This window comes from Schizosaccharomyces octosporus (genome assembly GCF_000150505.1).
Source record: "Schizosaccharomyces octosporus yFS286 unplaced genomic scaffold supercont6.1, whole genome shotgun sequence".
Classification (NCBI taxonomy): domain Eukaryota; kingdom Fungi; phylum Ascomycota; class Schizosaccharomycetes; order Schizosaccharomycetales; family Schizosaccharomycetaceae; genus Schizosaccharomyces; species Schizosaccharomyces octosporus.
In genome coordinates, this window is record NW_013185619.1 from 1,369,587 (window position 1) to 1,383,937 (window position 14,351).

At 37.6% G+C, this 14,351-nt stretch overlaps 8 protein-coding genes across 8 annotated transcripts; 6 read left to right on the plus strand and 2 right to left on the minus strand.

The window, feature by feature from the left end:
• Nucleotides 1–37: 37 nt before the first annotated feature.
• SOCG_03160 (YjeF family protein) lies at nt 38–1,414 on the plus strand. The gene is made up of 4 exons (XM_013161648.1): nt 38–316; nt 462–532; nt 596–1,011; nt 1,055–1,414. Exons 1-4 carry the CDS (start codon nt 293–295, stop codon nt 1,282–1,284), a joined length of 741 nt encoding a protein of 246 aa, XP_013017102.1. The 5' UTR covers nt 38–292; the 3' UTR covers nt 1,285–1,414.
• Nucleotides 1,415–1,421: 7 nt separating this feature from the next.
• Nucleotides 1,422–3,486, plus strand: SOCG_03161 (EF-1 alpha binding zinc finger protein Zpr1). The gene has a single exon (XM_013161649.1). The coding sequence runs from the start codon at nt 1,887–1,889 to the stop codon at nt 3,270–3,272; it is 1,386 nt and encodes a 461-aa protein (XP_013017103.1). The 5' UTR covers nt 1,422–1,886; the 3' UTR covers nt 3,273–3,486.
• A 127-nt stretch (nt 3,487–3,613) lies between these two features.
• SOCG_03162 (Rad54 Rhp54) lies at nt 3,614–6,715 on the plus strand. Its single transcript, XM_013161650.1, has one exon. The coding sequence runs from the start codon at nt 3,729–3,731 to the stop codon at nt 6,288–6,290; it is 2,562 nt and encodes an 853-aa protein (XP_013017104.1). The 5' UTR covers nt 3,614–3,728; the 3' UTR covers nt 6,291–6,715.
• Nucleotides 6,716–6,906: 191 nt separating this feature from the next.
• SOCG_03163 (transcription factor TFIID complex subunit A/SAGA complex subunit) lies at nt 6,907–8,843 on the minus strand. Its single transcript, XM_013161651.1, has one exon. It carries the CDS (start codon nt 8,633–8,635, stop codon nt 7,268–7,270), a length of 1,368 nt encoding a protein of 455 aa, XP_013017105.1. The 5' UTR covers nt 8,636–8,843; the 3' UTR covers nt 6,907–7,267.
• SOCG_03164 (ABC family iron transporter Atm1) lies at nt 8,842–11,588 on the minus strand. The gene has a single exon (XM_013161652.1). It carries the CDS (start codon nt 11,082–11,084, stop codon nt 9,000–9,002), a length of 2,085 nt encoding a protein of 694 aa, XP_013017106.1. The 5' UTR covers nt 11,085–11,588; the 3' UTR covers nt 8,842–8,999.
• A 174-nt stretch (nt 11,589–11,762) lies between these two features.
• SOCG_03165 (DASH complex subunit Spc34) lies at nt 11,763–12,263 on the plus strand (the record flags this gene model as incomplete). Its single annotated transcript, XM_013161653.1, has 1 exon — nt 11,763–12,263. One exon carries the CDS (start codon nt 11,763–11,765, stop codon nt 12,261–12,263), a length of 501 nt encoding a protein of 166 aa, XP_013017107.1.
• Nucleotides 12,264–12,348: 85 nt separating this feature from the next.
• Nucleotides 12,349–12,777, plus strand: SOCG_03166 (uncharacterized protein; the record flags this gene model as incomplete). Its single annotated transcript, XM_013161654.1, has 1 exon — nt 12,349–12,777. The coding sequence occupies one exon, from the start codon at nt 12,349–12,351 to the stop codon at nt 12,775–12,777; it is 429 nt and encodes a 142-aa protein (XP_013017108.1).
• Nucleotides 12,778–13,299: 522 nt separating this feature from the next.
• Nucleotides 13,300–14,270, plus strand: SOCG_03167 (TLDc domain-containing protein 1). Its single transcript, XM_013161655.1, has one exon. It carries the CDS (start codon nt 13,316–13,318, stop codon nt 13,883–13,885), a length of 570 nt encoding a protein of 189 aa, XP_013017109.1. The 5' UTR covers nt 13,300–13,315; the 3' UTR covers nt 13,886–14,270.
• The last annotated feature ends 81 nt before the right edge of the window (nt 14,271–14,351 follow it).

Sequence of the window (14,351 nt, forward strand, 5' to 3'; positions counted from 1 at the left end):
AATCATCTAATTTTACAGCAAGTTAGTATATTATTTTTCTGTTTTCACTCTTTTACATAAATAAAAATAAATAAAAAGTATCCTAGGAAAGTAGATGTCGTGTCGAATATTCATTTGATTCACCATGAGATCATTCACGACCATTTCATCCTTATTCGGTATGACAAAAAGTTCCATTTGCTTCACTAGTAGTTCTCTTAAATTATTACCCTAAAACTAACTGGTTTAATTCTTTCCTACTCCACATTGTTAGGCCTGCTTCTTTCATACTTATACATAGTCAAACATTATCATGCCTGGAAAGCCTGCAATTTCCGTAAGTAAAACGAAATAGAAAATATAATGGGATTTTCCTTCCAAAGGAATACTGACAGTGAAACGGAAAAGCCGACATTATATATTTTTGAAAATCAAAAACGCAATGTCATAGTCTTTGAAATTTTGCACTAACACTATTCTAGTTGCTCAGCGCATCTGTTGCTAAAGCTCTTGACGGGGAGCTTATGTCGACTGGTGCCTTTTCGGTAGATCAGTAAGTCTGAAAGTGTTTGAGGAAATATTACGTTAAATCACTAACCTTTACTTTTTCTTTTAGGCTTATGGAATTGGCTGGCTTGTCGGTTTCACAAGTTGTATACCGTGAATATCCCAGCTCTAGCCATGCCAAAGTGCTAGTATGCTGTGGTCCTGGAAACAACGGAGGCGATGGTTTAGTAGCTGCTCGACATCTCTGGCAGTACGGCTATCAACCCACAGTTTACTACCCAAAACCATCGTCACCAGACCTTTACAAGAGATTGTGCAAGCAGCTTGAAGACCTCGACATACCCATCCATACTACCCATACTTCTGATTTGTTTCATCAACTTCTCAAGCAATCCAATCTCATAGTGGATTCTTTATTTGGATTCAGTTTTAAGGGACCTGTTCGGGAACCCTTTGGTGAGATTCTCTCTGCCATCGTCGATTCTAAACTTCATGTAGTCTCTGTCGATGCCCCGTCCTCTTGGGGTAAGTTTCAAACATGATAATATCCAACTTCTAACCAATGTAGAAATTGATGAAGGACCTCAAAAGGAAGGTCCTTTAAAAAATTTTAATCCAAATGTCTTGATTTCGCTTACAGCCCCCAAGCCTTGTTGCAATTTCTATAAGGGAAAGCATTATCTTGGTGGTAGATTCGTGAGCAAGGCCATTAAGGAAAAGTATCACTTGCAATTACCTCCTTATCCCGGAATGGACCAGATTGTCGATATTACAGATCAGCCTTTAGCTACAGTATGAACTGTTTCTGCTTTAGGATAACTCTTTCATTTCATACTTAGCAAAGTTATCCCTGTTTATGATTTTTATGCATATGAAATATTAAAATTTAATAAAGTGTTTGTTTTTACATCAAGATACCTCTTTTGTAACCATAAAAAGTCTGCTCCAGTGTAAGATTTTTTCTTCCATTCATTACAACAATCAATACTAGAGGATTAGAATAATTTCACTTTATTTTTTTTTTCTAGTAAAAATATAAAAAAAAGCCAGCCAACAGCATATTTCTTGAGCTTTTCCAAATCCCTCGTATTACTGTCATAGCTGTATTAGAACGTGCAGGCAACCACTACGTGGCCATTTACTGAAAGTTTTAAATAACCCGTTTGGTGTTTCTTTTTACGTCTTAATCTTTTGTTTTCTAATTTCTGATTTAGATTCAAGAGATTTTTGACGCAGTTATTCCTGGAAGAAATTTTTTTTCTTTTTTTCTGTGCCCGCCCATTCCCCGTTTTGGAAATCTCAGATCTTAGTAAGCAAGAGCTACTACTGAGATTCTTTTTTAACGTTACTTATTTTACTCTTTCCTTATCAACATTTCGAAGAAACGTGTATTTGAGAATATGACTGATCCTTCCAACCGTGAGGAATTGTTCCCTGAAATTGGTACGGCCGCCCAGAATCTTTCCGGCGCCGATACTCAAGAGACCGGAGTACAAGAAGTAGAGTCTTTGTGTATGCAGTGCCATGAAAATGGTACCACCAAACTTTTCTTGACAGTCATCCCTTACTTTCGAGAAATCATTTTAACCTCTTTTGAATGCCCTCACTGCGGTTTCAAGAATGCTCAGGTTCAACATGCTGAGACCGTTCAGCCTGAAGGTTCTAGTTTCACTCTAAAAGTTACCGAAAAGGATGACCTCAATCGTACAATTGTCAAGAGCAACGAAGCTGTCATCCGTATTCCTGAGCTTCAATTAGAAATTCCTGGACGTCTTGGCCAATTGACCACCATTGAAGGTGTTTTAAGCAACATCCATGATGACTTGTCTAAAGATCAAGAGGCTCGTAAAGAATCCATGCCTGAAGTGTATCAACAGATTTCTCAATTTTTGGAACGTGTTCTTCAACTTCGCGAAGGGGAAGCTCATTTCACATTTATCCTTGATGATGTTACAGGTAATAGCTGGGTCGAAATGAGACCTGGTAAAGATGGTAATCGCTGGACTCAAGTTAAGTACAAGCGTACTCTCGAACAAAATCACAAATTGGGTCTCGTCAACACAGAGGAGAATCCTGAAACCAAGGAAAAGACGGGTGGACCTGCTACTCTAGCTCACGATGCTACTGCCGTAGAAGTTGATCCCACCGAAGTTCACACTTTCCATTCTACTTGCCCGTCTTGCTCCCACCCTTGTGATACTCACATGAAACTTTTAGATATTCCCCATTTCAAGGAAGTGATTATTATGTCTACTGTTTGCGACCATTGTGGTTATCGTTCTAACGAAGTCAAAACCGGCGGTGCAATCCCCGAGAAGGGCCGTAAGATCACTCTGAAGGTCATGGATGCTGAGGATCTTTCTCGTGATATTCTCAAGTCTGAAACAGCTTCTTTGCAAATCGCTGAACTAGGTTTAGACTTGTATCCTGGTACCTTAGGTGGCAGATTCACTACCCTTGAGGGAATTCTCACTCAAATTTATGACGAGCTTTATGGCCGTGTTTTCTCTCAACAAAGTGACTCCATGACCCCTGAGCAAATTGCAAACTGGCAACAATTTCTCAGCAATTTGACGAATGCCAAGGAAGTTGGTACTCAATTCACCGTTGTTTTGGATGATCCTTTGGCTCAAAGCTATCTTCAAAACTTCTATGCACCTGATCCTGATCCCAACATGATAATCGAAGAGTACGAGCGAACTTTCGAAACGAATGAAGATCTTGGTCTTAATGATATGAAAACTGAAAATTACCAACAGCCTACTGTTGATGCAAAGAAAGAATAAACGGTTAGTCTCGCGAGTTTTCAGGCTTTTTTGAATTATTATAATTACGGGTTTCGGAATTTTATGCATATTTGCTAGGTTTATAAAATAGTGCTTTAATAATTTGCCTATTCAGGAGGTATTGTAGCCGTTTGATTTCTAAGTGTATTCTCCCTCAAACAAACCCTTGATCCAACAACTGTATAATTGATTACAATTCTTTACTTCAATTAGTAGCATTCTTACATTATGTTCATTTGTATCTTATTCTAGTAACTTTTTCTTCTATTCCATAGTAACTTTTAATAAAGTATCGCTGCATTTCATAATCCCGTGTTTATACGCGACATAATTTAATTATACTTTCTCTCTGCCAGCACTCATTGAAACATAAACAACACACATTTTCTGTCTTTGGTACATTGTCTCTCTTTTTTTACACCTTATTTTTACTTGAATTAAAAATCATTTTGATTGATGATTCAAGACCCTACAAATAAGCCCCGTCTCGATGCATTACCATCTAGAAACAAGGAAAATGCTCCTGGAAAACTATTCAAAAAATTCAAGTGTCCATCTTTAATAATTTCTGAAAAAAGGAAGGAATTGCCTTTAAGAAAACGACCTAGGATTAACTATAATGAATATGGATCTAGCGGTAATCAGAATGATTCTGCCTACATAACAGAAGAGAGAGCTGGCTTAGCAGCTATTAAAGAAGCAAATCACATTATCCTTTCACAAGGAAGGAAAGATCCGGGCACAGTCATAAAAAAGCAATTTACTGTACCGAAACCGGTCAAAGGACATGAGGACTTGTCCAAAATTAGTTTCAATCGTCCCCCGCCTACTTTAGGAATGAAGAAAAGAGCAGAATTTATTCCTAGACCGCTTTATGATCCAGCTGATGAATTTGCAATTGTTTTATATGATCCTACAACTGATGATCATGAAGAAATTCCCGATATCAAAGAATTTTTGGCTGAAAAACGAAAAAACGAGCTAGAAGCGAAGTCAAAAAAAGGAAAAAAACAAATAATTGAAAATCAATCGGATACTGAAGAAGAAGAAGTTAATGAAAGTAATGATTCCACCGAATCTTATAGCCAAGATAATCTCGAAAAATCTAATGAGTCAGACTCGACAACAACCGGTAAAGGGAAATACAGAAGGCAGAACAAAAGCCTAAAAGACTTACTTGGCATTCAGAAAGAAAAGCCACCACCACCACCTGTACCCGTTGTAATCGATCCGAAGTTAACCCGCATTTTACGTCCACATCAAATCGAAGGTGTTAAATTTTTATACAAATGTGTTACAGGACGTATCGATCGTGGCGCTAGTGGCTGTATAATGGCAGATGAGATGGGTCTCGGTAAAACTTTGCAATGTATTGCTTTGTTATGGACTTTATTGAAGCAGTCCCCCCAAGCTGGAAAACCGACTATTGAAAAAGCAATCATAACTTGCCCATCGTCTTTGGTAAAAAATTGGGCCAATGAATTAGTAAAATGGTTAGGAAAAGATGCGATCACACCTTTTATTGTTGATGGTAAAAGCTCTAAGCAAGAATTAACAGTAGCTTTGCAACAGTGGGCTCAAGTACGTGGTCGCCAGGTTACTCGACCAGTTCTAATATCCAGTTACGAAACGCTTAGAGGTTATGTTGATTGCTTAAAAAACACAGAAATTGGCGTATTATTGTGTGATGAAGGACATAGACTAAAGAATAGTGACTCCTTGACGTTTACTGCATTGGACAAGTTAAATGTCCAAAGAAGAATTATCCTTTCCGGTACTCCTATTCAGAACGATCTTAGTGAATACTTTTCTTTGTTGAATTTTGCCAACCCAGGCCTTTTAGGTTCACGACCAGAGTTTCGAAGAAATTATGAAATCCCCATCTTACGTGGACGTGATGCTGACGGCTCAGACAAGGATAAAGTTACCGGAGATGAAAAGTTAGCTGAATTGGCAAAAATTGTGAATCGGTTTATTATCCGTCGTACGAACGACATTCTTTCTAAATACCTTCCAATTAAGTACGAGCACGTAGTTTTCTGTGGTCTATCTGACTTTCAAATGAAGCTTTATAACCACTTTATTACGTCTCCAGAGATCAACAAAATTATTAAAGGAACTGGCAGTCAACCATTGAAGGCGATTGGTATATTAAAGAAGTTGTGTAATCATCCTGATTTGTTAAACATTTCGGAAGATTTAGAAGGCTGCGAGTCGTTGTATCCTACCGGCTTTACTCCGCGTGAACTTCGTGGTCGTGATCGTAGTATCGATTCTTCTCTTTCTGGAAAAATGTTGGTTTTGGAAAGAATGCTTTCTCAAATCAAACGAGAAACAGACGACAAAATAGTGTTGATTAGCAATTATACGTCGACGTTAGATTTATTTGAGCAGCTCTGTCGGGTGCGAGGTTATAAAGCGTTGCGTCTGGATGGTACAATGAATGTCAACAAACGTCAGAAACTTGTCGATCATTTCAATGACCCAGAAAAAGATGCATTTATCTTCCTTTTGTCTTCCAAAGCAGGTGGTTGTGGTATCAACCTTATTGGGGCCAATAGGTTAATTTTATTTGACCCAGATTGGAATCCAGCTGCTGATCAGCAAGCCCTCGCAAGAGTTTGGCGTGATGGGCAAAAGAAAGATTGTTTCGTCTATCGCTTTATCGCAACAGGAACAATTGAAGAAAAGATTTTCCAACGTCAGTCTCATAAACAATCCCTGTCATCTTGTGTTGTCGATGAAGCTCAAGACGTTGAACGTCATTTTTCTTTAGATAATCTTCGCCATTTGTTTCAGCTTAATGAAAACACAGTTTGTGAAACCCACGAAACATTCAAGTGCAAACGCTGTCGAAACGGTAAACAATTTATTCGGGCTCCTGCAATGCTATATGGTGACACAAGTACCTGGAACCACTTTACTAATCAGACTCTCGAGAAAATTGAGGATCACTTATTAAAGCGAGAATCTGGTAAGGAACAAGTTACTACTGTATTTCAGTACAAATCTCACTAGCTTTGTCTGTTTCTATTGGATTTTCTTTCTCCAACTTCTCCTGTACAAGTTTTAATCACTCATGTTCTATCTTTCTTTGATTTTAATGGTATTAATGGAATAAAGGGTTTACCTAAGTTTTTTTAATTATTTGCAACACTTAAGTGATTGCTTTATTTATAACTGAATTTTATACTAGATGATTTTTTTAATCTAATACACTTTTTAATACATGTCTTATGTAATTAAGTCAAGCTTACACTGAAAGTTCTGCTATAAAAGAGAAAGGCTTTAATCAAACTAATCGACTGAATATCTTTTGAATTTATTATTTTGTATATATACTATGCACATTATCTTCGTAAAATAAAGTAAACAGGAAAATTCGAACCTTTGAAAATATTGCACTCAAATAGATATATAAAGGCATCTTTTTTACTTAACTTCAACATATAGCTACTCATAGGCAAACTGCACTTTTCAAGTGTGCTTTTTGTCACTCTAATAGCTTATATTGATGATGCTTTTGTTTCTATGAAAACATGGAGAATAATTCGTGTATCAGAAACAAAAGCAAACATAACCAATTATGTAGCTTGAATTATAATATAGCATTTAGAAGAGTTTAAGCAAATTTATTCAAGTGAAATTTTTATGGAGATGTACATATTTTTCGTAGCAATGTAATAATCATCGACAAAATAAGAAGAAAGTCAAGTTTTAGACTATGATACAGTAATTTACAAGAATTAAAGGTCCTGTCCGTATACTCATCACCAACAAGAATTATGGCCTACAATCATCAAAGTTCAGTTTAACGATGAATGAATGTGCTTATAATTTTAACAAGCAAATGGTCGGCAAAGATCGTTGCGTGAGGAGGTGAAAGGTGGAACACCTAAGAGTAATGTAAGTCAAACAAGGAGAATAAAGATATTAAACCCTTAACCAATGGACATATACAACGTGAATGCTTAGTCACATCAAAAACGTTTGTATTAATCTTTACTTAAAGCCTTTGCAGTGCCGATAGCACCTTGCTTTTGCTGATAAGAAGGCGTAGGACCGGACTTTCGAACACTTTTCACAACATCATCACTAGCGAAACCAGGTAAACGGATATTCCAGTTTCTCTCCAAGTGAAGTTGGACATCTTTCATATCCAACGTATCAGATTTACGATGTTTTGCTAGACGACAAGCGAAATTCGTTACCGACTCAACAAATTCATCAGCAATTTCAAGCAACAACTCTTCCACCTCAGGTTCTAAATGCTTCTCAGAATCAATCTGTTGCAATAAGTCATTTAGCTTTCTCTTAGACAAAAGACGATTTCCATTGTCTAATTCATAATGAGGAGCACGAGCAAGACCCGGGGTACTGAGACCCACATTTCCAGAAGCATAGCCACCAGTTAAGGTTGCACGTCCAGGTGGCATAGCAAATGGGACAGGAGACTTCGCATCAAGTTTCCCTAAATGATTATTGGTCATGAAAGAAGAGTTTTGCATTTTGCTATCCATGCTCCCAGCCTGCTGAGGAGTGGAGGAACCAGCGTCTGCACCTTCTACATTCAGGTTATTTACTACGTTAGAATCATTAACTGCTGCACTTCCAATTGGGTTATCAAATGGTGTTTTTTGCTGATTCGCGTTTGGCTGAGACTGAGATCGCTGCAACTGAGGAGTACTAGCTGCACTTCTAGCATCAGCACCTAAAGCACCGTTAGGGGTAACTGAACCGCTATTGTTTACCGTTCCCGATAATTGACGGTTCTGTAATTGTTGATTCTGTAATTGTTGGATAGAACGGATTCCGTTGGAAATTGCAGCCGTGTATTGAGCAATCTTAACAGTTAATTCAGATTCTTGTTTCACCAATGTTTCACGAGTTGTAGAGTCAAGGTTTTCGTTTGTTGTTAGTTCCTTCTTAATTCTTTCATGTGTTTCCTTCATCTCCGTCAAATAATTTTGAGCAGTTTGAAGTTGTCTATGTCGAACAACTAGCATTGTTTGTTCTTGAGGACTCAACTGATGTCGGGAACGAGGTGGGACAGCAGTTGGCTCCGGAGTACGCTGTGGAAACGATCCATTAGTTTGTAACTGTTGTAAAAGTTGCTGGTTTGGCAATTGCCCCGATTGCGCATGTGCTTGAAGCTGACGGCGAATAGCTTGTGCCTGTAACAAATATACTTGGCCTTGAGGCGTATTTAATCCCAAATTTTGAGCATTTTGTTGATAAATAGACATGGTATGTAATAAATTCGTAAGTTGGTTTGCCCGTTGTTGATTCAAAGCTGCCTGATTTACAGAACCACTTGCTGGGCGTTGAACTGGCGTTCCTGGTCCAGAATGTTGCCCATTCATTTTGATTGAATAACAAAAAAAATTAAGAAATACCCTAACTCTTTTTTTCAGTAAGTGGAGCTTTCACTGGCTATTCCAAAATTTGCAGTCGACAAGTGGAATATGGCATGCGTAGTAGGGAAGAGGTATCGTTCAGCCAGACAAGCAAACGAAAAAACCAGAAGTATTTTACTGAAAATGAATGGATAAAAAAATAACTTAAAAAAGGTTGACAATTTTTAATGCTAACCCTCTTCGCAGACAATAGTAGAGATTACATTTAGTAATAAAAAAGGTAAAGATGTCTAAGTACACAGAAATAAAAGTAATAAGAACTATAAATTATTTATCTAAGTTAAACTAAAAAGGATTATTCCTTCTTGGTTTATGTCTCATCATCCAATATGTTTTCTTGTGAATGCCACATAGAGGCATAAATGCCATTTCTTCCTAATAGCTCTTCATGAGTTCCTTGTTCAACCACTTGTCCTTCCTTAAGGACATATATAATGTCACAATTCTTTATAGTTCTAAGTCGATGAGCTATAAAGATACTTGTTTTTCTTGACTTCTGGATTAGTGAGTTGACATTTTGAAGGAGCTCTTTCTCAGTTGAGGTATCAAGTGCAGAGGTAGCTTCGTCAAAGAATAGGATTTCTGGATTTTTCAGCAATAGTCGGGAAATAGCTAATCTTTGCTTTTCTCCTCCTGATATCATCAATCCTCGCTCACCTACCTTTGTCTCGTAACCATCTGGAAAGCTTTGTATGATGTGATGTATCTGAGCTTGCTTTGCTGCTTGTATAATTTCTTCTTTCGAAGCTTTCGGGTTTCCATAACCTATATTATACATGATTGTATCATTGAATAAAGGTGTGTCTTGTGGAACTACCCCAACTGCATCTCTTAAGGATTTAAGCGTAATTGAAGTTAATGGTTGCCCGTCAATCATTATTTTACCGGAATCGGCATCATAAAAGCGAAATAAAAGCCGCAATAATGTTGATTTTCCGCATCCGCTGGGACCGACAAATGCCACCTTGTTGCCAGCTGGGATATTGAATGAACAGTTTTTCAGTATCGGACGGCTGGGATTATATGCAAAGGAAACATCATTAAATTGTATAGAACCCCCCTTCATGACTAAGTCTCTTGCGTTTGGGGCGTCTTTCACCTGTATATTAATTTGTTTTAAAGAAAACAAATGCTCCATATCCGTAAAAGCTTGGCGCATTTCACGGTAAACCGAGCCTAGGAAATTTAGAGGGATTGATAACTGGAATACTAATTGATTGATCATAACTAAATCACCAACACTTAAGTTTGATGAGACGATTCCTCGGCATCCCATCCACATCATCAAAGTAAGAGCGGTCGAAAATATAATTGCCTGTCCACTATTCAAAAAGGCTAATGATGATGCAACACGAATATTAGCTTTTTCGAATGCGGAGAGATGTTTGGAATAGCGGCTTAATTCGTAGGGTTCGTTGTTGAACGTCTTGACAGCTTCATAATTTATGAGGGATTCTATAGCGACAGCGGAAGCCTTGTTGTCGGCCGCGTTTGCTTCACGTCGAAATGCCGTTCGCCACGAGGTTGTTTTCACGGTGAATAGAGAATACAACCCAACTGTAGCTGCTGCAATACCAGCAAAGGATACACCATATTTGTAAGTTAAAATAGCACTTACCATACCAATTTCCAGAGTAATGGGGATGATGTGTAGGACAAGCGAAGATAAAACGAAGCTAATTCCTTTAGTACCTCGATCCATGGCTCGAGTCAAACTTCCTGTTTGTTTCGACAGATGAAAATTCATGTCCAAATTTAGCAAATGTTGATAAACGTTGCTGGAAACACTTTTAATCGCACTTTGAGATACCGAAGCAAACACACTATTTCTTAACTCCTGAAATACTGTTGCAAAAATCCTAGCCAATCCATAACCAACAACTACAGCACCAACTGAGGTCCAAAGTGCACCCAGTTCGTTGACAACCGTTGTATTCATAGTGTCGATTATAGATTTAAAATAAAATGGGACTTGGACATTGAATACTTTTGCGGCAACAAGAAGGACCAACGCCGAAATTACTCGAATTTTGAGATTCAGTTTACCTTTCGGCCAGACATATTGAATCATGTCTTTAACTATCACCCAGCTCGTCACGTCAGTATCTTTCTTGCTTGACGCTGAATTTACCTTCTGCAGGCCATTTTTTATCTTTTCATCCTTTTGTGATGCTTTGAAAAATTGCTTTTCGGCTTCTACAGGCTTTGTACTTTTTTGTGCTTCCCTAAGAAATGAAACTGTGGAAAACCTCAGACTGGAAATATTGCTCAGGATGGCATGTTTTTTCGGAGCTAATAAATGCTTTGTAGGATAACGGCCATTGCTGTATATCATGCGTGAAGGGATTTCATTAATAGATCGTGACAAGGGTCTTAAAATAGCTGGACGCAGCATTTTCCAGAGCAGATTAGCTGTTCTAAAGTAGTAATAAATAATAAAAACTCAATTGGATTTTTGAGCTTAATATTCCCTCTAGGATATCTCTGGAACAAGAGCTGATTAAATGAACTTCAGGAGTATGTACGGATAAATAAAAAACAATTTTTTGAATCTTCTGCCACTATACCTTTTTTTTGTTTTTCTTTTTTAATAATACACTCCAACGTTGATATCTGAACAAGACTTCTGTATAGGGAAATCTTGTCGTATAGGAGTGAAAGTAAAGGTAAGTTAAATAGTAAGCAAAATGCTTATTCCAAAAAAGTAATTCAAGTTGAACCTCCCGCTTTACTTTCGGAAGCTTTTTTCTGAAAATATACGTCAAGAAAAGCAACTGAGGAAGTGGTAGTAGTCCTGGTTCAAAGACCACTTCGTGATTACGTTAGAAGACTCGTTTTATTGAGAGTTTTCAACTACTAAGGCTACTGTATTATTCATCAAAATCAGGGTAAATCTATACATAATAAATTCCTAAATACAAGCGATAACCGAGTTTCGAGTGCAGTACGGTTTACGTACTTTGGCTAAATCCTATGCCTTACGGAGGAAGTCAAAATCAATAAAATTTGTTCTATCTTTTCTTAAAAGAAAAAAAATATAAAAAGGACAGGTATAGCAATAAAGGGAAAAGGAATGGCAGATTTTATTAGGCATTTAAATTCTATAAGCGCGTCTTCTGAAAAACTGGTCGAAAGTGAGCAGAAACCGGAAACGAGGTTCACGGATGCATTACTTCATTCAAATTCAATTATAGATTTGATTCGAGACGCTGAGAAAGAAGAGCTAATTACAACAGAAGCTGCATCTTTGCCAAAAGGGATCCAGGAGAAGTATAATTCAGAGAGCCCTGCAGATCAGGTTGCGTGTATTGAAGAACTGTTGGATATTTATCCCATGCAAGGCGGGCGTGAGTACTTGGAAGCTTTAGTCGAGAAATACAACACGCATATGACCGCACTAGAGAACCTGGAGACAGCACTGGTAGAACAGAAAGACAGACTACAATTATTTGACCAGAGACAGAAAGATCAAGTATCCGCAAGAGAAAACATCTTACAGCGCGAAAATTCCGAAATACAAAGACTAGAGAACGAGATTGATAAAGCAAAATTGGAGTTGGAGAAATACCCTTAGGTTTCGATTCGTGTGATTTTACTTTTTACAAGTTACTCCTATATATAAAAAATTATTCAGAAACTCTGTAGCTCTATATAGGAAAATGAAAAACGACGAATATCCTAATGAAAGTGAGAATATTTGTCCAGAATTCTCAGAACCCTTTCAAGAAGAAAAGCTGCTTCCATTACAAATGCATCCCAATTTTCAATTGAGAGAGGTACATGAAGCGTCGACGATACAAGCGAAAGCAGACCCTTTAAATTTCAGTCAACAAAACAACATCCGAAAAAGGAAGAAAAAGCCTTCCTACTTCGATGTTGGCTTGTTTAAGACTCAATTAAAAAATACGATATCACATTCGTTACGCCATAAGGGAATGAATTCACAGAAACGAGCGATTACTGAATTGAAAGAATTTGAGAAAAAGGATGCCATAAAAAACAGGAAGCAAAGACGCTTTGATATGGAAGTGCTCCTTCGAAGCTATCAACAAGAGACGTCTGAGGGAAGAGCCAAGAACAAAACATGACAGATGCTGATTACAATGTTATTTATACAGTATTATCTAACCAACAGGAGTTACATACTTTACTTAGTAAAAAAAATGTCGGAATATATAGGTTTGCATTATTCTACAGTGACTCGACCCAAGTAAATAAAAATGACAGCAACATTAGAAAAGGAAAGATCAGCGAATGAACGTGCTCTCTGATATTACTTAGCCAACCCACTGACTGTGAAATATTTGTTTGTTTATTTTTGTTATGAACCATGGTTCTATAGGAGAGACTCGAAAATGATTCCAGCTATTCGTAAAATAACCCCTTTGAAAGACACAATCATCCTGAGAAGAGGAATAAACAAAGATTACGTTTCATTGAAACTCTATTTTCAGTTTACTAGTTTCCTGAGAAATCACTGCAGTCATGTAGAACATATGTTACTTGAGTTTGTTTACATCTGAATGCCGGAATTAGTATAAAAGGCAAAGGGATTCCAACCCTTTGACCGGTTCATACTCATCATAACCAAGAGGAAAACCAAGTTTTTCCATACTTTTACTAAAAATGTCTCAGCCTACTCGTGTATTAACCGCTGATGATGGTTTAATTGACGAGAAGCTTGCTCAAGGCATTGCCCAGTACTTACCTCCTAGGTGTGCTGCTGCCGAAGTATGGAAAAGGTTATATTCCCTTCAGCATGACGGAGCATCTCTTCATACTATGTATCAGAATTGTATGAAACAGAAGGAAGAATCCGGAAACCCTAAGGGTGCTTGTCTTCTGGTTGCAAAGGATGTACATGATAATGTCTTTGGAGCATTCGTAGATGAGTACCTTTGCCCACGCCCTCATTATGTTGGCTCTAATGAATCCTTTTTGTGGAAATGCTTTTCTGATAATAACAGACTCCGTGCCTTCCCGTGTGTTGGAGATTCAAATTTTGTAATCTACTGCACGAGAAGTTTTATTGCTTTAGGAGGTGGCAACGGTCGCTACAGCCTTTGGATTAATGGAACTATGGAATATGGCTACTCGGATAAGACTCCTGCTTTTAATAACTCTCCCTTGAGTCATCGCAGTTGCCAAAATCAGAGAATCTGGATAGTGGATGTCGAACTTTGGTGCATAGAGTAAATCTGTTTTCTTTCTTGTTTTGCAATTGTGCGTATTTCTAGAACTATACCTGAAGGATCCGGCGCTGACGAAAGAATAGTTACAGTATAACCTTGTAACATGGAATATTTTATTACTTGAAATTCTTTTTCTAGTATGCTTATTCTCTAATGGGTGCTCTTTCGATCAACAGGACTAACTTCCTTTTTTTTTCCCCTCATTTGAAACTTTTATGAGTTTCATAAAAGGAAGCTATAGTTTTAAGGGTTCTTGGGATTGCTGTAAGGTTGTCGATTTTTTATTTACATTGTCTGCTATATTTCTTTGGTTTTTCTTTTTTTTTATTGGAAATTCGCGTAGTCGTCCATAAATAATCATGATGGTATGCATCTATGTTTTTTTTAAATTGGCGTAAAAAATGTTCTTTTCAAGATTGAAGCAATCAACTTTCGTAGAAATATTTGTTATTGCTCAGTAGAGGAAGAGT

What these genes read in the sequence shown, in the direction of transcription:
- SOCG_03163 (XM_013161651.1), bottom strand. Translation starts at nt 8,635, where the DNA reads ATGAATGGGCAACATTCTGGACCAGGAACGCCAGTTCAACGCCCAGCA.
- SOCG_03167 (XM_013161655.1), top strand. Translation starts at nt 13,316, where the DNA reads ATGTCTCAGCCTACTCGTGTATTAACCGCTGATGATGGTTTAATTGAC.
- SOCG_03161 (XM_013161649.1), top strand. Translation starts at nt 1,887, where the DNA reads ATGACTGATCCTTCCAACCGTGAGGAATTGTTCCCTGAAATTGGTACG.
- SOCG_03160 (XM_013161648.1), top strand. Translation starts at nt 293, where the DNA reads ATGCCTGGAAAGCCTGCAATTTCC. An exon ending in CTGGAAAGCCTGCAATTTCC is followed by an intron (nt 317 to 461) that starts GTAAGTAAAACG and finishes ACACTATTCTAG; the next exon opens with TTGCTCAGCGCATCTGTTGC. An exon ending in GGTGCCTTTTCGGTAGATCA is followed by an intron (nt 533 to 595) that starts GTAAGTCTGAAA and finishes TTTTTCTTTTAG; the next exon opens with GCTTATGGAATTGGCTGGCT.
- SOCG_03162 (XM_013161650.1), top strand. Translation starts at nt 3,729, where the DNA reads ATGATTCAAGACCCTACAAATAAGCCCCGTCTCGATGCATTACCATCT.
- SOCG_03164 (XM_013161652.1), bottom strand. Translation starts at nt 11,084, where the DNA reads ATGCTGCGTCCAGCTATTTTAAGACCCTTGTCACGATCTATTAATGAA.